Source organism: Neofelis nebulosa, chromosome 2 (assembly GCF_028018385.1).
Source record: "Neofelis nebulosa isolate mNeoNeb1 chromosome 2, mNeoNeb1.pri, whole genome shotgun sequence".
NCBI classification, from domain to species: Eukaryota; Metazoa; Chordata; class Mammalia; order Carnivora; family Felidae; genus Neofelis; species Neofelis nebulosa.
Genome location: NC_080783.1, coordinates 134,264,282 through 134,288,922, shown reverse-complemented (window position 1 = coordinate 134,288,922; position 24,641 = coordinate 134,264,282). Strand labels below are relative to the sequence as shown.

General features: G+C 34.1%; 1 protein-coding gene across 9 annotated transcripts in view; it reads right to left on the bottom strand.

Annotated features, from left to right (window-relative positions):
• The window catches only part of COL11A1 (collagen type XI alpha 1 chain), a 220,750-nt gene that overhangs the window by 12,034 nt on the left and 184,075 nt on the right, over positions 1-24,641 (bottom strand). For all 9 annotated transcript variants that reach the window (XM_058716371.1, XM_058716376.1, XM_058716372.1 and 6 more), the window contains 10 exons: positions 20,496-20,549; positions 19,566-19,673; positions 19,219-19,272; positions 18,532-18,585; positions 17,453-17,506; positions 11,405-11,458; positions 11,172-11,279; positions 10,662-10,715; positions 1,387-1,440; positions 371-478 (listed from right to left, as the gene is read on the bottom strand). In XM_058716371.1, coding sequence (XP_058572354.1) covers positions 371-478; positions 1,387-1,440; positions 10,662-10,715; positions 11,172-11,279; positions 11,405-11,458; positions 17,453-17,506; positions 18,532-18,585; positions 19,219-19,272; positions 19,566-19,673; positions 20,496-20,549 — 702 coding nt within the window. The remainder of the gene's footprint in view (positions 1-370; positions 479-1,386; positions 1,441-10,661; positions 10,716-11,171; positions 11,280-11,404; positions 11,459-17,452; positions 17,507-18,531; positions 18,586-19,218; positions 19,273-19,565; positions 19,674-20,495; positions 20,550-24,641) is intronic.

Genomic DNA, 24,641 nt, shown 5'->3' with positions numbered 1-24,641 from the left:
CTGAAATTTTCCATTGTGAACCTAAGAAATAACTTTTGTAAGATAATCTGTATTTTTTTCCCGTTTGCTTCAATGTCTCTATATTTATACTTATGTAGCCTTCAGAATAATGATTTGTATGTTTTGGGGATTCAATAAATTGCTGTGTAATTAACTATTGAACTGTAATCTTTATGATTTCCAACTTGACATATTTTTAAATTATTACTTTAAGGTTAAATAAATTTCTTTTTGAAAACACCATTGACTTAAAGAGGTTAAAGATGCTCTAAGTCACCCTGCTGGTCACGTTTAATGGAATGTGCACAGGTGTGTGTGCGCGTGTGTGTGTTTGGAAAGGAGCAGGAGAATAATTTATATCTTTACTCACTCCATCCCCCTTTGCTCCTGGAGATCCTTGAGTTCCAGGGAGTCCTCTGTCACCCTTTTCACCTTGTTCTCCTGGAGGACCAATCAGGCCAATTAAACCAGGATGTCCCTTTAGAAGGCAGAGAAAAGAAATTTGACCATATGTAAATTACAACCATATATTAAATTATACTCATAAAGTAATTGCACACTAATTTTATGGAACATAAAAGCAAAAAAAAAAAAAAGATAAAAACTTTAACCCTTTCTGAATGATATATAGGATTAAGAACCTCTTTCCTCTTACCTAACAGGATCGTTTACGCTTACATTAAGTGAATCTTTTGTTTATAGAGAGAAGTATTAGGGAACAAAATGCTTTCTAAAAGAATCATCTTCAGTGTTTCATTTACTGAAAAGTAATTCCCTAAAAGACCAATAATGACCATATGTATATTTGACCATATTGATCAAATAAACTGAAAATTCATTATTTTAATAAGCATGATATTTTATATGATATGATTTCTATCCTTCAGAGACTCTGTGGTCTTTAAGAGACATTTGGAGATTTAAAAATGACCCAAAAAAACATTAACACCATTATAAAAAGGCTTATTTTCTATAATTATTTGGTGCAACTCCGTGTACTTTCTGGAAGATCAAATTACTATTTCAAAAGTATTCTAGTTTAAATTTGTTATTTTCATGTTTAAAAACATAAAATGGGCATTTTGTTATTCCATCTGTTTATTTTCTGAAGAGTTATTTTAGTATAACCATATGCTTTCTCCATATGGTTCCTACAAGGGGACATTGAGAAAATATAACAATGGATTTGAATACATTTTTCACTATGACTTTGTATCTTTTCTCTTCTCTAAATTCATCTGGGAAGCAGAGGATTGGAAGCTTTTGCCTTGGTTAAAAGGACAAAGATATTCTTTGAAATTTCCTTTTGAATGATTCTAATCTGCAAAATTATTGTCTCTGCTATTAGCATATCAAAATTATAATAACACATGCTTTTATTCTCACCTTCTCACCCTTGGAACCGGGGTCACCTTTGAGACCAGGTAAGCCAGGAGGTCCCTAAATAATGAGAAATAATAAACATACATAAAGTAGGCATGAATTAGGGAATCATATTACTATCCATAGGGCAAGTTTGGTTTTGGTAATATGACAGAGTTCAAAAATAATTAGTAATGCTTAAGGTTTATTTATCAGAATTCTAAATAATTTTGTTTAAAATTCCATGGCTTGATATTTAACTTAACATTGGTTACATAAATATGCAGTTAGAAATAAGACTTGGTTTACATGGACTTACAACAGAAAAAGAATAAATTTTTAAACACACTAATTTTAGAAGAAGGGATTTCCAAAGTACACATTGATTCAATAAAATATTTTGGTGCTAAGCTCAAATAAATTACAATATTTCCTAGAAACTTAAAAAAAAAACCTCAATAAATTTTTGACAGTCAAATGACATTTGATAACCACTTTTCCTAAGCAAACTCCTAAGATAGTATTTTTAACTATAATTCCTGAAAAATCTTTTCAAAAATGTTTTTAATGTTGATTTATTTTGTGAGAGAGAGAGAGAGAGAAAGAGCACGCGCAGGCATGCAAATAGGGGAGGGGCAGAGAGGGAGGGAGACACAGAATCCAAAGCAGGCACAGCCCAAGGCGGGGCTTGACTCATGAACCAGAAGATCATGACCTGAGCTGAAGCCGGATGCTTAACCGACTGAGCCACCCAGGCACCCCAATTAAATCTACAAATCATTTAAATAAAAGATTCTGGGATGCCTAAGTTGCTCAGTTGGTTAAGTATTCGACTTCTGCTCAGGTCATGATCTCATGGTTCATGGGTTTGAGCCCTGCAGCAGGCTCTGTGCTGAGAGCTCAGAGCCTCGATCCTGCTTCAGATTCTTTGTCTCCCTCTTTCTCTGCTCCTCCCCTGCTCCTGCTCTGTCTCTCTGTCTCTGAAAAATAAACATTTTTTAAAAAGTGATTTGTAAATTTAATAATAAGGTAAATAATTTTTCTCATATAATTATCTCTATCCTAATAATTTAATTTTTATGGTCCAAGGATAAGGTACTTATCTGTTTTGCTAAATTGTATTTTTATGAAAATTATGACATGACTTCAACAACTAACCCTGACCCTACCCATGGAAATATTCATATTTATTACTTAACTTAAAAAAAATTTTTTAATGTTTGTTTATTTTTGAGAGATAGAGAAACAGAGTGCGAGCAGGGAAGGGGCAGAGAGAGAGAAACAATCCAAAGCAGGCTCCAGGCTCTGAGCTCTCAGCATAGAGCCCCATGTGGGGCTCGAACTCAGGAACCACGAGATCATGACCTGAGCTGAAGTTGGACACTTAAGAGCCACCCAGGCGCCCCACAAACTTTTTAATACAAAAGTCAGGGTACTCCATATTGAGGACAACACAAAATATCCTTGTCCTGAAATTAATGACAAATGAAATGATGCAGGCAAGAGATTCTGTCAGAAGAAGTGTAACTGACACTAAAAGATGGTTAGTATGTGATTGATGAAATCAGAGCCAAGATAATGTTACAAAATGTAGGTCACAACTGCCTGCAACAGAAAGGCATTGGTGGGGGAGGGGGGGAGGCAAAATATTCATACAGTTTCTCTATAAATAGAATTATTCATATTGGACTGAATTTTAGAATTATAATTTCAATAATGATTTAACATAGTACTTAGCAAACTGTTTTAACTTGTAACAAGGTATACCAGGAGTGTTCACAATTGTATCTTCTTCAAGCCTACCATGAGTGATTTTTTCCTTTCTCTACAGACACTGCTTTGGTGTGAAAGAAAATGTAAGTGCCAGTCTATAATTTTTGTGAATTTAAAGTATTAAGAGCGATGGGTCTGATCCAAGTAGTATGATGTAATATAAGAAGTATGGGCTCAGAATAGGATAGACTTGGGATAGAAGCCAGCCTCTCTTATTAGCAATTTAAATTAGCTAACGAAAGAGAGCTTCAGTTTTCTCATCTATAGATTGAGGATTATAATTCCTGTCTCACGAGATCAAGTAGATGAGCCTTTTCCATTCCTTAGTTTCTCACATCTATATCTTAAACTGAAATCCTGATCATCAGGAGAAAGTAAGAATAGCTTTGGTATCAATTAGTACTATGTAACAATAGTATTTGGGGCTACTTAAATATATTTAATTTGTTTTAGTTCATGACTGAATCTGAAATTCTGTAAGTATTGATATAAAAGTGGGAAATTTCTCTACATCATTCCATTAACAATAGATAAAAATCATTTTCATAGAAGATATGTGCTATTTTAAATGTGAATGTGTCTAATAATATTCTTCAAAGAGAAAATTATTAATCCTCAGGCATAAATTTAAATTAGTTCAGTTTAGAATCTATTTTGTATAAAAATAACCATGCCACTTTGTTAAATCTCTGACAGACAAATGTAGATCACAAAGAAATTATATTCAAGTATATTCTAAGGCTGGGTTTGAAAACCTAACTTTCACCTCAGTCACTAACACCCTATCATAGTGGATATCAAAGTGTGACCTCAGACCAGCATCATTAGCATCATCTGTGAACTTATGAGTAAAGCCAATTCTTAGGCCTCATCCAGACCAGCTAAATCTGAAATGCTGGAGTGAAGAGACCAGCAGTCTGTTTCATAGGTTTGATACTCATTAAGGTTTGAGAGACTTGGCTCCATGGCATTAAGTCCCAAATTGAGTTAAATCAATATGCAAATCAGAACAGCATAAAACAATCTCATTTATGTTAAAATAAAAGCAATACCTATTTAGTTCTACTAGTTTAATATTTTTTAAAGTAAGGTAATATATTTCATATCTACTATTTTCTGATCTTATCAGAAATGCATGATGAATCATCAGTAGGGAAAATAATGTTGCCCGATAACACATTTTAAAAGGAATATAAATGAGTAATGGAAACTCTCAGAATTTCTTGAGACCATGTTATCATCAGGATAAATGCCGAAGACTCTATATGTTAGAAAAAAGTGGCATAAAAAGTATGAAAAAAAATAGTTCTGATAAAAATGTAACTGCATGAAAGAACCATATACTTGTACCAGTAGCAGAAACCCTTTAAGAATACTGGTTAAAACTGACGTATATCAATTAAAGTAAAAACATTCTCTAGATTGAAAATATAAAACTCTGCAGTGGCCAGATTTTTTTCTTTCTTCACTTCTCATTTTACATTCAAACTGTTTTAGGCATGTGATACACTTTACAGAAATTTTGCTTTAAGTGGGAGAACTGACAGATGTTGCATGCTGAATATCAATATTCTTATTTTTCTTCTTTCCAAGATTCTGTTTAAGTTAGTTAACATATAGTGTAGTATTGGTCTCAGGAGTAAAATTTAGTGATTCATCACTTAAATACAACACCCAGTACTAATCATAACAAGTGACTTCCTTAAAATGCTTCTCACCCATTTAGCCCATCCCACCACCCTCCTCCCCTCTAGCAACCCTCAGTTTGATCTCTATAGTTAAGAGTCTCTTACAGTTTGCCTTCCTCTCTGTTTTTATCTTATTTTTCCTTCCCTTCCCCTAGGTTCATCTGTTTTGCTTCTTAAGTTTTACATATGAATGAAATCATGACATTCGTCTTTCTCTGACTGATATCACTTAGCACAATACACTCTAGTTCCATCCACATCATTACAAATGGCAAGATTTCATTCTTTTTGATGGCTGAGTAATATTCCATTGTATGTATGTATGTATGTGTGTGTGTGCATACACACACACACATACATACATACTAGTTCTTTGTCCATTTATCAGTCAATGGACATTCAGGCTCTTTCCATAATTTGGCTTTTGTTAATAGTGCTGCTCTAAACATTGGGGTACATGTGCCCCTTCAAATCACCATTTTTGTATCCTTTGGATAAATACTACTGCAGTCAGTAATGCAGTTTCTGGATCATAGGGTGGTTCTATCTTCAACTTTCTGAGGGCCTCCACACTGTTTTCCAGAGTGGCTATACCAGTTTGAATTCCCACCAGCAGTGCAAGAAGTTTCCCCTTTCTCTACAATGGACATCAATATTCTAATCACTGCTTCATTCAGAGTCTCAAGTCTAACCACCCTTTGGTTGAGTAATCTTGGATCTATTACTTATTATCTCTGAGCTTTATGAAAGTACTCTAATAGTCATAACTGTGTCATAATATAATAAGAAGCAGACCTGCAAGATTACCGTATAGTGAAATATAAATATTAATTACTGATATTTGTTTTTTTTTATATTACAAACAGTTATCAATCAGCCCTCTCACCACATTCTAGTAGTATAAGCTAAAATGACAAAAAAGAAAAAGAAGAGGAGGAGGAGGAGGAAGAGGAGGAGTATTGGAATTCTAATTATTCAGGCTTAATGAGAAATATGCTAGACATTATTTGTGTTTACAATGCATCTTTCTTTCTTTTCAAATTTTAGAGACAGAGTGCAAGCATGGAAGTGAGGCGGAAGGAGGGAGGGAGAGGGAGAGGGAGAGGGAGAGGGAGAGAGAGAGAGAGAGAGAGAGAGAGAGAGAGAATCCTAAGCAGGCTCCATGCTCGGTGCAGAGCCTGACATGGGGCTTGATATCATGACACTGGGATCATGACCTGAGCCGAAATCAAGAGTCAGATGCCCAAATGACTGAGCCACCCTGGGGCCCCTATAATGCATTTTAAATCATTTCTATAAATGTACATAAAGGAGTTAGAGGAAATGAGTATTAATTCCTAGAAGCTAATAATTTCGTATGAACTTGCAAACTTTATCTGAGGACACATTTACCAAGAAAAATCAGTTTCTTAACATTTTCATCAGTTGGAAATAGAAACTGGTAACGTTATGCTATTGATAGCAGTTATAAATAACCCTCCAAACTTGGGACATATCAAAAATATCAATTCTTCACATAAAAAGATTATTCCAAGTACATATTTCTATTTCTTATTTAGGCTATTGTAAATTGAGAAACCCTAGGGAAATACATAATTCATAAGTTATAAAGTGAAAAGGAAAACAGGGATGATACATCCTTAAGTGTCTAGAATACACAATCAAACATTTTCCCCTGCAGTATTATATGCTTTACAGGATATTTGCTTTGATATGCATCTCAAAACTCTAGTGCATTGATGTTGAAAGAAACTGCAGATCTTGCACTTTATTTAGAATGCCATATTGTGAAAGAATGTTTAATTTGGTAAAAAGCAAATGCTTTGCTGTTTAAACCTGTTTAATCATTATGGAATACTACACATCTCAACCCTATTTACAGATAGTTTAGATGTAGCTTTAAAAAACAAACTGCAATTCAGTAAGCCATCTACCATTTTTTCAGGCATTTATGGTTTGAAATAATGCTGTCGGATATTTTATATTTATCAGTATGTGAAAAGAAGGAACGTATGATTATACTGTGGTAATTTTTCATCTCTTTTTTAGCTATTTTGGAACAAATAGGTTCATCTAATAAAAGAACATGAAATAAAATAAAGTGAAAGTTCAAAACTAAAACATATTCTAATCCTACCTTCAAAACATAAAAATTAGTTTAAAATTATGAAATCCTGTTAATTTTGACTGTACACACAGAGAAGAGAACGTAGCCACAATTTCTGTTCTCTTTAAAACACTGTTTTATTCCATTTAGTTTTTGTTGACTATATACTCAAAAAATCATTGATTCAACTTAAAAAAAACCCTCAAATAAAATTCTTATATAATCTCATCATTGTCCTTAGCTTTCTGTTAGCACTCATATGTACTATTTAGTCTATCCTCTCAGTTCCATATGGTGATTCTAATTATATATGCACATAAAATTCATGCATATATAGAAGTTTAATTTTTACCCTGAGAAATGTCTAACTTTGAAAGTGAAAAATATATACTGTACCTTATCTAAACTCTAGTATATCTAATTACACAGAGGGGGCAAACACCAAACATATTATCATCTTAAAACTTTTAGAAGATGTTTCATTCCTGCCCCAAAGAATTTCCACTCCAAAGGTTGATATAAAATTGTATATAAAAGACCTATAAAATCTCTTGGCAAGTAACATTAAGTGTATAAGTAAGTGTATAAATACTCTGATAAAACAAAAAGCCAGAGAAAACAAAACAGCACCCACACTGCTCCGTTAGAGTGCAACTGTCTAACTGGGTAGCTGCCTGTCCTGAATGATAAAAAGCAGAGCAAGTTGTACTTACTGAATAGAATAGCGAAGTAGCATTTAAAAATTGGGGAAAGGGGATTGTCGTGGTTTTGTTTGACTAGTGGACCCTACAGCAGGAAGTTTCAGGCAGCTTCTAGAAGAGGAAAAGAGACCCAAAGGGTAGCTGCAGAAATGCAATAACAGACTTCTGAAATTTGTGTGGATGTGGATGTGGGTGTGAATATATTTATAATTATAATGAGGAGAAAACACATTATGGAGGAAATATTCACATGAATTTCACATGGATTAATTTCAGAGACTAATGCAAATTTGTATGGGTTTTAAGACGTCTCTTGTTTTTACCTCCCACATTTTTAAGCCTCCCAGACACATTTAAACCCCTCTTGTCCTTATTTAATAATCTTACCATATTTCCTATGAGGGAAAGGTCCCCAGAGGAGATGGCATTTTAACAGTCCTACTCTGAATATATTTAGCAGCATTCTCTGCTTGATTCTATTATAGTACTTACCACTTTATACTCTAACTGCTGTAAGTCAGCATAATTTATTTGTTGGTCTTTTCGTTTGCTTCAACAGTGTCTTTCAAAAAAATTTATTGATGGTATAGATGCATGAATGAGGTCAAATTTAGTTTTTTTTTTTTTAAGTAATCTCTACCCCCAGGGTGTGGCTTGAACTCAGGACCCCAAGATCAACAGTTGCATGCTCTAGTGACAGAGCCAATCAGGTGCCAAAAATTTAGTCACTTTTCACTAAGAATATGAAATTGTTTCTTTTTCAAAACACTATTTCATCCAATTAATAATTCTTTGGTGCTCCTAATGCCAATTATGACCTAAGTGTTTTACATATAACTCATTTAATTAACATAAGACCCCCATGGGGTAAAAATATATTAATAATCCCATTTAATTCAATTAAACTTCATAACATCCCATGAGGTAGATGCTATTGATATTCTAATTTTTCAGATGAGGAACCTAACACTTAAAAAAATAAATAACTTTCCTGGGGCACCTGGGTGGCTCAGTAGGTTAAGCATCTGACTTCAGCTCAAGTCATGATCTCACTGCTCATGAGTTCAAGCCCTGTGTTGGGCTCTGTGCTGACAGCTCAGAGCCTAGAGCCTGCTTCAGATTCTGTGTCTCCTTCTCTCTCTGCCCATCTCCCGCTCACACTCAGTCTCTTTCTCTCAAAAATAAATAAACTTTACAAAATTTTTTTGAAAAAAAAAATAACCTTCCTAAAGCAAGTCAGTGGTAGTATTTGTTTGTGAAAGCAGGGAGCTTGGGTTCAGGGTCGAGGACCTTAACCAATAACCATGATCAAAAATTGCCTACTAAAGTTTTTCATAGCTGAGTTGAAAAGCTCATTAAATTGCCATAAAATGCATCTTGAAGATGGTTTCTCTGACAGTCCTCACTTCACAAGGACTGACTAGCATTTTCATTAAAATTAGATGTCAAAGTGGTTGATGCTATGAGAAAGCTACAATATATTCACATAAGTACTCTCTGAGAAAACAAGCATCCAGAGAAAAGCAAGTCACCTAAACTGCCACATTCCGATGCCTTTCATTTCACTCTGCTTAAAAGGGTTTGAGTTGTTCAGCCCCTTGCTCTGTAAACTCACATCTATCGGAGAGTCAGAAATATAAACTTTTATAAGCTGGAATCAGGTGGAATGTCTGATGGTTTTAATTTTAATATTATCTGAAGGAAATCTCCAGCATGATGTTTTTTATTTCATCTGGAGAAAGGTCAGAATACTCACTGGAAAATCTGAAATAACAAGAAAAAAATCTCTGGCAAATTTTAAGTCTACATTAAGGCGCATTTTTTTTTCCAGGCACTGACTCTGCAGTTAGGAATTTACCATATCTAAGGAGAATTCCCTAAATAGTGGTGTAGACGGGGAACTCACCCAGCTTCAGCCAGGCTCCTGTTATGCTGAGGGGGTCACCTGCAGATGTGATAATCTCCGGCTTGAGGTCACTCAAAATTTGATAATGTTTATCCCTTTACTAAAATAAATGATCTTTAACTTTCAATGACAGTTAAAAAAATAACCTCTGTAACACTTATGAAGTATTTGGTATATATTGTGGCATTTTTACTAAAAGGAATGACCCACATTCCTCCTCATAATTAAGATTATGAATATCAGTTTTGATGGCTCTCTGAGCATGTATCTGTCAGGTAATTAATATATTCATGATAAGAGGTATTTTTGTAAAATTTAAATTGGCATAAGGAGGTGTTTGACTATTTGAACCAACATGCATCACACTTGCATAATGCTGTATGTGTTATTTGCTGTTTTGATTAATCCCTTCACGCATAACTATTTTTGGACAATGAATTTCGAACACCTCTACCATAAAACAGCATCTGTCACCCAGAAGACAATGATTTAAGGCGAGACTTGGATTCTCACTTCTGTCCAAATTTTATAGGGAGGATAGCCTTGGCACCTATAATAAAGTCTCATCTATGAACAGTATGCCGGTCAACAAAGTGCTCTGTTGGATTTATAAAGCCATGTTTGAACACAGGGTTGATGATTGTAACCCAGCTTCAGTTGTAATAATTATACCTTTCTCCACTAATGGAGGTTAATGTTTTATCTTTCAGCCTGTGTGACTCACGAAGAGAACAATTTATTTGGTGAAGGAATCACTATGTTCCTGTGCCAATGTCATTCTTTTAAATGAAGTGCCAGGAAACTAAGTGTAATTGCATGCATTTGGGGGAACTGTCCACATTTGGAAAAGAACTGGCTGGGCCATTAGTGGCATTTTATTCAGAGTGGAAATATTTTTTTTTTCTCCAAAGGACAAAAAGGAAAGATCTGATCAAGGGGAAAAGTTTCCAGATAACCCATCCCTTAGGATTACTTTCCTCTTTTTAGGTCTAAGTAATATGCTTTCTGAAATATTGTACAAAATATAAACTATTTTGTAAGACACAATTTTGGAAATTCTAGCCTGTAAACAATTTTGCTTCTGGAGCTTTCCCTTTCGAAGTAACAGAAAAGACCATACTCACCATAGGACCAGGAGGCCCATCTTGACCTGCAGCTCCAGGGAGACCTTGCTCTCCCTATGGAAAATAAACACAATTGATTTTTTGATTAACAAAAGAATATATATTTCTTCATTTCAATTTTGGAAACACAAAAAGAAAGCAAGAAAACATCATCTATGAATTCCATCCCATGGAGAACATCTACAAATGTTATAAGCAATTTTGAGTGTTTTTACTTTGTGTGTCCATGTCTAGATGGATACATGTATAAAAACTTCACGTTGAGTTCTTAGGGTTGGGTTTTCTCTTCTGCCTTTCTATGTTGGAATTCACCATGAACTTACTAAATAAATGATATCTTTAAATATTTTAAGAATATCTGACTTTAATGATTACATGACATTTACTAAATTCCTATGAGACATCCACACGATTACTTATGAAATAATGCTGTCATAAATATTTTCATTCACAATTTTTTGGAAATGAAACATTATCTTCAAAATGGCATCTTTTAGCACAGGTGCTTACCACAGGGCCAGGGATGCCCCGAAGACCCTCTGGACCAGGCTTTCCAGCAGGTCCCTGAGGACCAACTGGGCCAGTTTTTCCAGGTGGGCCTTCAGCACCTGCTTCTCCCTGTTAGAAATAAAATGTGTGAACACATTAATAATGAGAAAAGACATCCTGTATGCTATTAAAAGTACTGAAATGGGTATTGTTCAATGTATAAGCCTTTCAAACATAATACTTGTATATCTTACCTTGGCGCCTTTTTCTCCTTGTCTTCCCTCTGCACCTGCTGCTCCAGGAGGGCCCTATAAACATAAAAGTACACGGAAAATATATATCGCATATAAGAGTAATGTAACTGAGGACTTATTCACAAATACTCCAGTTTAATTTGTAACAGATTCTAATAGGGACTGCGTATAGCTATTTAGTTTAAAATGCAATGAGAAAAATCAAAACCCTTTTATATAAAAACTTTCAGTTAGAATATTAAACATAAATGAAGCACACATTGACAGATAATCACACACCAATGTAAGGAAACAGTAAAGATAATTTCTTTAAGAAAAGCTGATGACTTAGTTACCCTTAGTGTGTTAAATACTCAGGTATCATTTATTATGTTGTATAATTAGGAATGCATGTATCAGATTTCACTTTCATCCTTAAAGGTATTTTAAGATTGACTCCTTTTTTTTTATTTTTAGGCTCCTTTCTTAATCATAGAACATCCATATGTTATGTATACATTCTTATAGGATCATGTCCGAATGAGAGCAGCACATTTAAAATCTTGACTGTCAGCAGAAATTTTATTTTCATTTTCTGGAACTATGCAATTCACATAAATAAGTGGCATAAAAATAGTTATCACTTTTTAATACCTAATATTAGAGCAAGAGCAGAAAAAAAAATCTTCATTCTCCATATGTCATCCAAAAGCTTATGAGTATATTCTGGTGTTTGCCTGACTTTTGTATAGCTGCATAGATTGCTATGGAGAGATGCTAGTTACTTATCTGTTTAAAGCTATTCATAATACTCCTCCTTGACTATATAGGTATCTTCGTAAGATATCTGTCTACCCAATTCTCTTTAGTTCTTTTTTCATTAGCTTTGTGACTTTTAACAATTTATTAGCATTCCTGAACTTCATCCATAAAATATTACCAATAAAAATTCTCTTGCAATAGAATTGTTGTTAACTTTAAATGAGATAACACACGTAAAAGTATTTTTCAAGCTTTCTTGGGTAGTGGTATCAAACACAGATATGGAATCTGGGGCTTAAGGGCATAAAGCCTGGACTCAGATTTCCTGACTTCAAATCCTCGTCCCGGGCACCAATTAGCCTTGTGATCTTTAGAAAGTTATTCACCAGGTCAGTGCCTCAGTTTATTTCTCTGCAAAATGTGGATAAGAATAGGAGGTATTTCCTAGAGTCATCATAACAACTTGAACTGATAAAGGTAAATGGCATATAACAGTGTTTGGGACGAGAAAACACTGAACAAACATTGGCTTTGGTTCTATCATTTGTAACATTAGCAAATATTATAATTATTATTATACATTAATGTATTTTACCTATACTTTTCACCATGTTGGCAACCTAAGAGTCAGGTCTAACAAAATAAGCTCTCAAAATACACTTGTTGACACCATGTCAACAAATTATTTTTTCCATGCATGCTGTTTCTAATACCTGAAAAATATAAATTCTATGTTTGCAACAACTTGTTTTAATTGGAAATTTTTGAGTTGGCTAAAAAATAATATAAGATGATCCTGTAGTATATAATCAGATTTTGATAACTGATATTCATATTTCCTTCTTACATTTATATGGTCATCTGTGAAATATAAGACATTTCTAAACCTTGTAAAAAATGATGAGAAAAAAATCATCTATAATCATTTATATTACATGATATAACATTCAAAGAAAGTATCAAAGAAATCATCATTTTTTCAATTATAACATAATGACACATCTAAATTTTGTTTCTATTATATTGGATCCTCATGTCATTTTTTAGTATCATTTCAAATCAACAGAAGCTGGGCACTTGGTTTGATAGCTTAATAGAAGCACAATACAAATGCTTTTGGCCTATAGAATGACCCCCCAATATACATTTTCAATTCATTCAAAGACATAGAAGATTTACAATTTTATTATAAAACATTAATTTACACTCATTAACTGAATTTTTATTACTTACCAAGCATTAAGATTCAATTTAATGTTGAAATTTTCTGCTCAAGTTCAAATATAACCAAAGAAGGTTTAAAAAAGAAACTTCATGATCTCTAAGAAACTGCATTTCCTTTTTCCCCAGACTCTCTCTCTCGTATTCCATCAGTTACTTCAATTTCGAAATGAATTGTACTCAAAATCATCAACTGAGATTGAGGTTGGAGGTTGGGGAGAGTAGGGGAGATGGTGTTAATTGGTGAAAATAAGGTGATGCAGGAAGAAGACTCCTCTCTTTCAGGTGCCATATTAATATGCTAATGGTGAGCACAGGCTAGTCTTTCATTCGGTCTTTTAAATTCACATTTAAAAGGAGTATCAAGCATTTCATCAAACTCGGAGCATTCTGTGAACTCATTTATCTCTGAGAGAATCAACGAATATAGCATAATTTTCTCAATATCATCATGGTAACTCTATTGTGCCTCAACCAAAAGGTAGGAAATGTATACGTTTTGAAGCAGTCTCTTGAGGCAGCAGCATTATGCTAACATTAATATATGCTTAAAACTTAAGTGCTTCTTTTTAATTTCATGCTATTTATGCAAGAGGATTTCTATATAGAAGCATAAACTTCAAATAATTTAATGTTAAAATGTCATAAGTTATTTCGGTGTGATGTTTAAGATATTAACGTATGCAAACCAAAACAACCATAATGACTGTGATTTTGGAAAGAGAAATTATGAGATTCTACTGAACAATGGGCTTTTCCTTATTCTGTCCTTTTCCTTATTCCTTATTCCATGAAACTTCATAGAAGTTTCCCTTAAACTCGTGACATAAGGGTATGGAATTTTTCGAAGGACTGCACTGACACACATGAACATAAAGAACAGAAGATTTATAAATATCTAGCTTTGGAGAAAAGCTAGTCATCAGCTGTCTAAAAATGTAACAAAAATACTGCTTTTACCACAGAGGAGAAAAGACAATCTGAGTTTGAAGAGCCTAGAGAATTTAAACACGAGTAAACTACAACACAGCCACAAAATTTTGATTCAAATAGAGTTTCTCCATCCCAAAAGGACTTCTTCCTTCTCTGAATGAACGTCTGGTATCTGTCACGGTGGAAATCCATATTAAATGGATTTTCTCTGTTCTTTATCTCATTTTTCCCATTTTCATTTATTTCTTATGTAATTTTTCCAGATGGCACAGAGTGTTTTTTTCTGTTTTGTTTTGTTTTTTTTAAAGAAAAACTGGGATGTAAACACACTTTTTCTAGGGGAATATGAAGTTTCCTTTGAAAAAAATTAATAATGCATATGGACAAATTCTTGTCTTACTTACTTCTCATATATCTGCATAAACAGATGGGCAAGGACTTAATCTAGTGAACTACTTCCTGTACTTTCATGAGTGTTCTGATTAGAAAATGCCTCCTAAAACATAATACAGTAAAACAGGCCCCAGTTAATTCTCTACCAGTAGCCATGGTTACACAGGATTTTCTTCACCATGAGAAATATACTTCCTATAAAATACACAACATAACCTCTCTCCACTATTCACATTTTACAATATTATTCTATAATTTATCTCTTATTCCATTCATGTAAAAAATATTTAAATTGTCCTTGTGTTCCAGAAATGTACATGGAGAATAAAAAAAGATAAAATAAAACACCAAAAAAAAAGACAAAAAACAAAAAAAACAAAAAACCATGAAATCCTAAGGAGTTCATGAAGTTTCATTTTCATTTCAGAAGATAGACGCCAAAATTAACAAAGATAGTACATTATAAAATGTGCAGAGATGAGGTAGGTATATAAAAATAGGCACAATGTTGTAGTTTGACAGTAGGGAAGGCTTTCCTAAGAATCTAATCTCTGATCTGAATCTTAGTGTGGGTTAAATGTGGAAGGGATGTTTCCTTTTAACACTTTATCTTTTGACCATTCACATTCATGCATAAATGCATAAGGATGGAAAGAATATATAATGAGAATATATGCACATATATAACATGTATGTATGTAATATATATATATATATATATATATATATATATATATATATTATATGGTGTATATATACAGGTTAAAGTTTTGTCTGCATTTCTGTTAATCCTGGAGTCTTTAGAATTCCATTTAATGGTGCATTTTGAGCATTTTCAAGTTATCATGTTTAAATTATTTTAGTGACCTCTAGGAGGTTTTTCAATAAAAGAGCGTGGACCTAGCTCTTGGTTTCAAACAGCTATAATGATAACTTGAGTATCAAAATTCCATGTTTTATCAACACAAACCATACAATCTTCTAGTGCCTTAAGGAAATGTACATTTATTCTCTAGTATTACAAATACATGACAGAATGTACATGTACTACAAATGACAACTTAATTTTCCTACTTGTTCAATAACTGTTAGAATGTTGTTTCTCAGTATCACTGCCACTCGTAACATTCTGGTCAATATTCTATTAGGAACGTTTAGTATCATTTACTCATCCATCTAGAAAGTTTTAATGGCATTCAGACTGCAGGCAAAAATAGGAAGGAGATCTCAAAAATCATGTTACACTTTGTAATTACTTTCTAAGAATAACAGCCCAGTGGTTGCTGTGTGAGACATTTTTTTTTTCTACCAAGACAATGCTTCAGGGCTGTCAACAAAACAAAACAAAAGCAATAAGAATATTATTTAGAATATTGTTAGAATATAAGAAGAACAGGGAAGGTGGAAGGTTAAAAAGCACTTGGTCAATGAAGAAACATTGAGGAAGTGTATTCAGGAAGATGTTTAGTATAAAATAAATTTATTTCTGGCAAAGGAAAATGTTTATAAATATTGACTCAAATTTATATTGCTGAAGGAGAAAATTAAATTCTGTTCCTACTCTGTGAGAATGTGGAGTGTGAAAATCCCACTAAAGCAAAACTACCATTAGAAAACCACAGTAGTTCCAATGGCTCTGTGCCTTTGGATTACTGAAAGGGGAATGAACCTAAGAAATACATTTTGATGTTTACCACATATTTTGTTTGCAGGTAGGTCAGAAAAATAGACTAAAGGAGGGATAGGAGAACACTGGATAATGACGTAAGTATTGTAAGAGGCAGGTCAACAGAAATGGTTTCATTATGAAAACAGTACAGTAGTAAGAAAAAGTTAATCTCCTATCATCCACTGGAGCCAATATTTTTTTTTCAATATATGAAATCTATTGTCAAATTGGTTTCCATACAACACCCAGTGCTTATCCCAAAAGGTGCCCTCCTCAATACCCATCACCCACCCACCCCTCCCTCCTACCCCCCATCAACCCTCAGTTTGTTCTCAGTTTTTAAGAGTCTCTTATGCTTTTGGAGCCAATATTTTGAACAAGATCTATTTATTTACATTTTGCTGTAGTGTTTTGTTAAAATCCTGCCATGGTTCCAAATCAGAGAAGTTTGATGGTGTCAAGCAAGCTAACATTACATGCTGATTCCTGGGCTCTTTCTATTGATAGTTGCATTCAGATTTTTGCAATGTTTTTAGCTAGCAATGGACTTTGGCATCTCACCTCCCTGTAGTTGCAGTTCAGGGTTCCATCAGTCTTTTACAACAGACTGCATTTGTACAGAGGGGAGACCTAAGCACAGGGAAGTGGGAAACTGTCTATTGTGACGGATTAAATCTGTCACTAAAGTGTTCCATTTAAATAAGTATTTTGACAAATGTAAGAAACTACCCTATTCTCTAAGACTTATATTTTTTCAGCATCATTATTATATGCTGTCTACAGCTTAAGAATATTATGTTTATACACATAGTAGATGAGTGGATGTTTCAAATAAAGAATTTTATTTTTTAAAAATGTTTATTTATCTATTGAGAGAGAGAGAAAGAGTACATGCATGTGCATGTGTGAGCGAGTGGGCAAGGGCAGAAAGAGAGAGGGAGAGAGACAACACCAAGCATGCTCTGCACTGTCAGACGCCAGGCTCAATCTCATGAAATGTGAGTTCATGACCTGATCCGAAATCAAGAGTAGGATACTTAACCAACTGAGCCACCCAAGTGCCCCTCAAATAACAAATTTTAAAAACTTACTCTTTTTCCAGGAGGACCTGGTGGGCCAGCCTCACCAGATGGGCCAGGTGGACCCTATAAAATGTGAAAAATAGCTTTTAATTGGGCATTGTTTTATGGTCCACAGCATTGTTTTCTAAATCTGGACCGCATCCAAACTTCTTTCTTCATCTCCCCACATCTATCTTTCCCGGATAATCTCAGCCATATTTCAGATTCCTAAACTTCCTCTAGATATCTATAATTAGAGCTAGTAAATTCAGATGGAAAACTTTTTCATAGCTGGAAGAAAGTAACTCAAATTCCTTCTTCTTAAAACTGTGCTGTTTTTAAAAACTGCTAACTTATATCTGACAAGCAGCCAGTAGCCATACTAATTAATTGAATCATATGATTAATAACTCTTCTCATATCACATGCATTTGTGAAACCATAAAACTGTTACTTCTTAATTTCTTCTTGTACAAAACCAGCATTCTTATGCCAAGGAGTACTCAGCATGTTGGGCTATGATCTGCAAGTCTTATCTACACAGAATAAGCCTACAAATATCCAGTGGGGATGGCTCTGGAGACAAAACTATGTTAGGGGTGTGATTTGTCTTTGGCTCCTATTTAATTTAGTGCCTTCCTTTACCTCTTCCCTAAATACCCATATGTGGCCAAAGCCCCTGTTGAGTCATTCTCAAAGTAAACAAAATAATAGTGATAGTCCAATACAATGCGGAGTTCATTTAGGTTAGAAATTGAAGTGCAATCATGCTAATGATAGGCTGATAACATGGCTGTCTTCATTTAAGCCTTATTTGTGTTTTTAAAATAACTTTTTATTTAACACAAATGGATAGATACTGAATTTGACATAATACAACAAAATCATTAGTATGGCACCACTACATTTTTTATTATGAAGGTTGCTTATATTTCTTAAATCACATCGAGTAAGAAACTCCACGTAAGTTTGAACTGAATTTCAATGATAACTGACACTTCTTTCAGAAAAATGTGTACCCACCTAGCTATGCTTTTGAAAGTTTGATTACTTCTTTAAAATGTCTTGAGACTGTGTAAAGAGTAAATAAAAACAGTGTGCTTAATTACCGGTTGACCAGGATCTCCGTCTTCACCCTTGTCACCACCAACACCATCTTGACCCTATAATGGGCAATAGAAAGTGAACACAGATATTTCTCACTATGAATTTGCTTTTATTAAAAAAAAAAAGGGTATGATATCCTATCTGAGTCCCTGAGATAAATGATTACTAAAGGGACAAATAGAAGTATTACTAAATTCTTCCGATTGTATTTTAAGGATTGTGGTATCTTTCACTCTTTCGACATAGATTTGTGAAACTGCTACCACATCAAGTTTAAAATACAGTGTGTTGTTAATACAAGAAAAGAAGAGGATGTAATTAGTGTAGAAGGCCAGTGGATCTGTTCACCATGAACAAATACGGCAGTTTGAGACAGTATTTGCACCAGAGCAGAGACAGAAATAAAAGCAAAGATGCTGCAACTTTGAAATAAGAGTAATGTTGCTACTCAGATAATCAGTTCATACAATGCAGCAAAGTCTGGAAAACTAACCCAAATGAAGAAAATAATCATGCAACAGAGGTCTAAATGTCTTCAACTATATGGATTTTATAGCTGCAGTTTACATTTTCTTTTCCTTTCTATTTTTGGGGGGTCCAATTAAGTAATCAAGAATTTAATTATTAACAACCAAGACACGGGTAACCTCCCCATCAAAATAATTCCTTTATTTTCCCATGATACTTACTGCAGGGCCAGGTTCTCCAGGAGGACCAGGATCTCCGGGAAAACCAACAGGACCCTAGAGGGATGTTTTTAAGAGAAAGAAGATAAATAAAAATATTTTTCATAAAGTCACAATATTCTGATGTTTAAGAGCTAAGTCATGGTAAAACTGTATGAGAGGATTTCCCTTCTTCCACTAGAAAATGTTCAAAAAATGAAATTAATCGAGAATGCCTATGCATATATGAAATAAGGAAAAGTCAGCTTCACCAGCTATGGGCCAGAGTTTCATGATTTCTAATCTTTCTATGAAAAACTCCTAAGTGGCTTTGACATAGGCTCTACCTGAAAGGGACCAAGCTCACTTACCGGGTTACCCTTGGGGCCATCGTCACCTGGTGGTCCCTTAGCACCAGGAGGTCCAGCAGCACCAGGTGCACCAGCTTCTCCTTTCTCTCCTCTTTCTCCTTTGGGGCCCTACAACAACGTAAGAAAAAGAATGATTACCTTATAAGCTTTAATCAGGATTTCTTAGTCTCAGCCCATTGGGTCAGATAATTCTGCTGCTGGGGGGCTGTCCTGTGCACTGCAAAATGTTTAACAGCATCCCAGGTCTCTACTAATTTGATGCCGGCGTGTGACATCAAGTGTGACATTCCTCCTAGTGTGAACCAAAAAGGTCTCCAGACATTGCCCAAATGTTTCCTAGGGGTCAAATTCACTCCAGGTTTAAACCAATCTAAATGAGAATTAATACAATCCTACTACAATTCATAAATGTGGGTTTGATGTAGCAGGGTTTGTGTCCTTCGTGGACAGCCCCCTCCCCCAAATTGTATAAACAGCTTATAGTTTTAATGTTCTAACTTATGCAAATGTCATTTTCTTTCAATTTCTATGTAAATCAAAATATGCGCCGGGTATGCAAGATTATTAAACAAAAAGGCTCTGCATTTGTGATTGTTTGTAATGGGTTGGAAAAGAAAAGTAAATAACTGAGTTACAGATAGGAGTTAAGTCACATGTTTAAAATACTCTAAAAGGGGGATGCCTGGGTGACTCAGTCAGTTAAGTGTCTGACTGCGGCTCAGGTCATGATCTTTCGGTTCGTGGGTTCAAGATCTGCATTGGGCTCTCAGAGAGCCTGCTTCAGAAATTCTGTCCCCCTCTCTCTGCCCCTCCCCACTCTCTCTCTCCCTCAAAAATAAATAAGCATTTAAAAAATAAAATAAAATAAAATACTCGAAAAGGAATTCCCAAACTGTTACCATCCCATGTTGACAATAGGCCAGCACTTACGCCTGTGCCTGCTTCCCCAGGGGGCCCTGGGTTCCCTGCTTCTCCAGGCTCACCCTATAAAGAAGAGAGGAAATGAGCTTCAAAACACAGAAATGATATTTTTATGCTTGTAAAACTGCTTTCAATGATGGCCACGACATTTTAGACTAGACCTTAATTCAGTATATTGTTTAAAAGTCAGTAGAAGACTTTAAGAAGGAACTTTTCTTATTACTGACCTCAGTATTTTTATTTCTCAAGTGAGGAGACAGAAGTGGGTGTCTCAGCAAGTAGTTAATAGAGCATTAACCCAAGTTACCACCAAACCACACAAAACAGACATCTGCATGTTTCCTAACCAATTTTATATTGTGCTTTTGTGCTGCATCAATATTCATATTATAATTTAGATTATTGATTAAATAACTTTCATTTTTACTATGTTAATTTGCTTTATCTTTACAATAACAAAAAAGCAAATCAGTTGGTAGTATACTGATTCTATATTCTATAAAATATATTTAATAGAGATCTGAGATCATAGAAAAGTACTGTACTTATAAGATACACAAAGATACTTAGATACTAATTAAAACTCCTCTTGAGGATATAAATATTATAAATTTGTTCACTTTTATGATCTCCTTGTATAAATATAGATGGCTAGAGGTGCCTGGGTGGCTCAGTCCGTTGAGCATCTGCCTCTTGATTTTGGCCCAGGTTATGATCTCACAGTCATGGGACTGAGTACCACATCAGGCTCTGTGCTGACGACACAGAGCTTGCTTGGGATTCTCTCTCTCTCTCTCTCTGCTCCTCCCCTGCTTACTCTCTTTTTCTCAAAAATAAGTAAACAAACATTTAAAAAAGTATGGATGGCTATTTCCTAGCTTAGCAGACTAATAAACCTCCTAGACTAGCATGTTTTAGTTATAAAAGTCTATTACTAATTTTCTACACCTAGAAAATTATTGTATCCAATTAATCTTCCAAGTGAAATAATGTCTCTACATTATTTTTACATGATGTTTTATAATAATGCTGTATTACTACACAAAATCAGTGGAACTAGAAATTTTGAAGTGGGAATAGTTTTAAATTTAAAAAAATGTGAGGTCTGAATTTCCTTTAACTTTCAACTCTGCTCTTTCCAGTAATACTGGTATAAACCCATTGCTCCTAATTTTGGTTTGAAATGCATTATATTAAATATAAACATAACTCCAGGGGAAAGACTGTTTGGTGTACATAATTCCTTATTCTTTGAGAATATGCACATATTTTAATTTCTTGAATTATTTTCATCATGATGGAAATATCAAGTATTTTCTAGGAATTTATTAGTAATACTAGTGTGTGTAAGTTATTTTCTCTCTCAAGAGGAGTAGCAAATACCTATTATTTTAGATAAACCTTACAAGAAAAAATATTATGTTTACATTATTTAAAAAGCAACGAATATAAGCAAAATATAAAAAGTGTGACTAAAAATATGTAGTTATTTCCCCTGTAGTTCCAACTTTGGTGATATCACCATGCATAAGAAGATGTTTGTATTTGGTCAATAGATGACCTGTATTTTCCCCCAGCTTTACTTAGATATAAATAACAAATAAGAATTGTATATATTCATAGTGTACAATTTGGTGTTTTGATATACGTGTACATTGTGAAATAATCTATCTCGGGTGGATGGAATGATATATAAGTAATAGTTTTATGACCCATGATTCATAGCTCTGAAATAAAACTTAAGCAGTTTGTCATTCAAATCAACTGTAAAATTCCATATTAAATGCTTTAAATTTTAAATATACACAATATACTGCATGATCTCACTTATACCTGGAATTTAAAATAGCCAAACTCATACAAGCAGAGAGTAGAATGCTCATCACCAGAGGCTGTGGTGTGGGGGGGGATGGGGAAACGTTGGTCATAGGTTACAGACTTTCAGATACACAAGATGAATGGGTTCTGGAGATCTAATACACAGCATTGTGAATATAATTAACAACACTGTATTGTATGCTTGACATTTGTTAAGAGAATACACTTAAGTGTTCTCATGCCACATTCAAAAAAGGTAATTATGTGAGGTAATGAATATATTAATTAGCTTGGCGTGTGGGGATTATTTCACAATGTACACATACATCAAAACACCAAATTGTACACTATGAATATGTACAATTCTTATTTGTTATTTATACCTCAGTAAAGCTGGGGGAAAATGCAGGTCATCTATTGACAGGGTACAAAACATCTTCTTATGCATGGTGATATCACAAAAGTTGGAACAAGAGGGGAAATAACTACATTTTTTATGTCACACTCCGTATATTTTGTTGTTCCGCTTTAATCTTTGTCCAGTGTAAAGTTAAACAAAAGTAGATTCTGTAAGGATTGTTCCCATTTTACTGAGGGAAATGATAGGTGGTAAAGAGATGGATTTAAAATGATGATCGAAATTTAAAGACAAGTTTTTACTACAAAGTCTCTTCACTTTGAGAATAATGCATTAATATTCATTTGCCCAAAATACATTTGAAAACCACCTTTGTGTATATTAGAGCCAGTATGCATATATAAATAGCCATTACTTAAGATAAATTAATATTATCTAAAATGTACCATATTAAATCTTTTGAAAGGGGATGGGACAAAATTACAGGTAGCAAAATAAAATATTGCAACAAACCATATTATATAAATTGAATCTGCATTTCTGGCATCAACAAAGCTACACCATATCTATTCTGAAGAATAATAATTGATATACAATGATATATATCCTGTGAAGAACAATGCATATGAAGGAGGTCCTAGATTATAAATTTATTATTACTTATGTAACATTTTACCCCTTTGTAACACTTATTCAGGTTAAAATTCCCTTCAGAAGGAACAACAAATTGTAATCTAGTCACAAAGTACACATTAAATATTAAGGTAATATCTTTGTTAGGTAATATTTCCTTGTTTTGAGGAGATCATTGAAGTGCAAATCCATCTATAGCAAATATTACATTACATGGAAAACACATTAAACATATTTAAGCAAATTGGAGCATGACTCAGGATATTAGTTTTCTTTTCTCTCTTTTTTTATTGAATTAGTGATTGGGAATAAATTTTCCAAAATAGAAATGGGGAGGCATATAGCCAGAATCAAAGCTGATATCGGAAATCTGTAATCTATAGTAAACTATATTACCCTAGATTCTGAAGAAAAATTATAATTAGAATTTTATTTCTATCATGCCACAGAAAAACAATTTTAATAGAAAAAAATTAAAACTCTTTTTTAGTGTAACAACGTTAGATCAGGTACATTTTAATTATAAGAGGTTAAAGCACTATCTTGGTTCACTATCATCATTCTCTTAAGACTCCAAGATAGACAAGTGTTACCAGATAGTTTTTAAACAAACAGCTTGGCCAAACTCCAAACTTTTGGCATCCATGTTTGTCACCAAAAGTAACATGAGATAAAATCATAGAAGTAACTGAAGTATTTAAACCTGTTCCTACTGTACCCACAAGTTTGAGGAAACCAGTAAGATAAACTGAAAAGGCTATTAAATTTAGAATTAATTTATTTAGAATTATTTCAGAATTTTCTATGTGGACAAAACTAAAATGAGAAAGTACTTGTTACAACTATCTAGTCAACATTAAAGCCAAGGGAAGAGGGGCGCCTGGGTGGCTCAGCCTGTTGAGAGCCAGACTTCAGCTCACGTCATGATCTCCCAGTTCGTGGGTTTGAGCCCCGCATGGGGCTCTGTGCTGACAGCTCAGAGCCTGGACTCTGCCTCAGATTCTGTGTCTCCCTCTCTCTCTGCCCCTCCCCTGCTCATGCTCTGTCTCTCTCTCTCTCTCTCTCTCTCTCAAAAAATAAGTAAACATTAAAGCCAAGGGAAGAAAGGGGAAAGGTGTGAGTCTGTCTTCATCTGTCTCAGACAGTTTTACCCTCAGAGGCCTCTTGCCTTTGCTGCTAATTCTTCCCATGACAACTGCACTCAATGAAAAATGTGCTTTAAATTTTACCTCAACTCACACTTTTTTAGCACAAAACATTAAATTTAAAAATATAAATGGTCAGTAAAAAAACTACACTGTTTATGCAGTAAGAATTAGATAATTTTAAAATGCTTCTAATTTCGT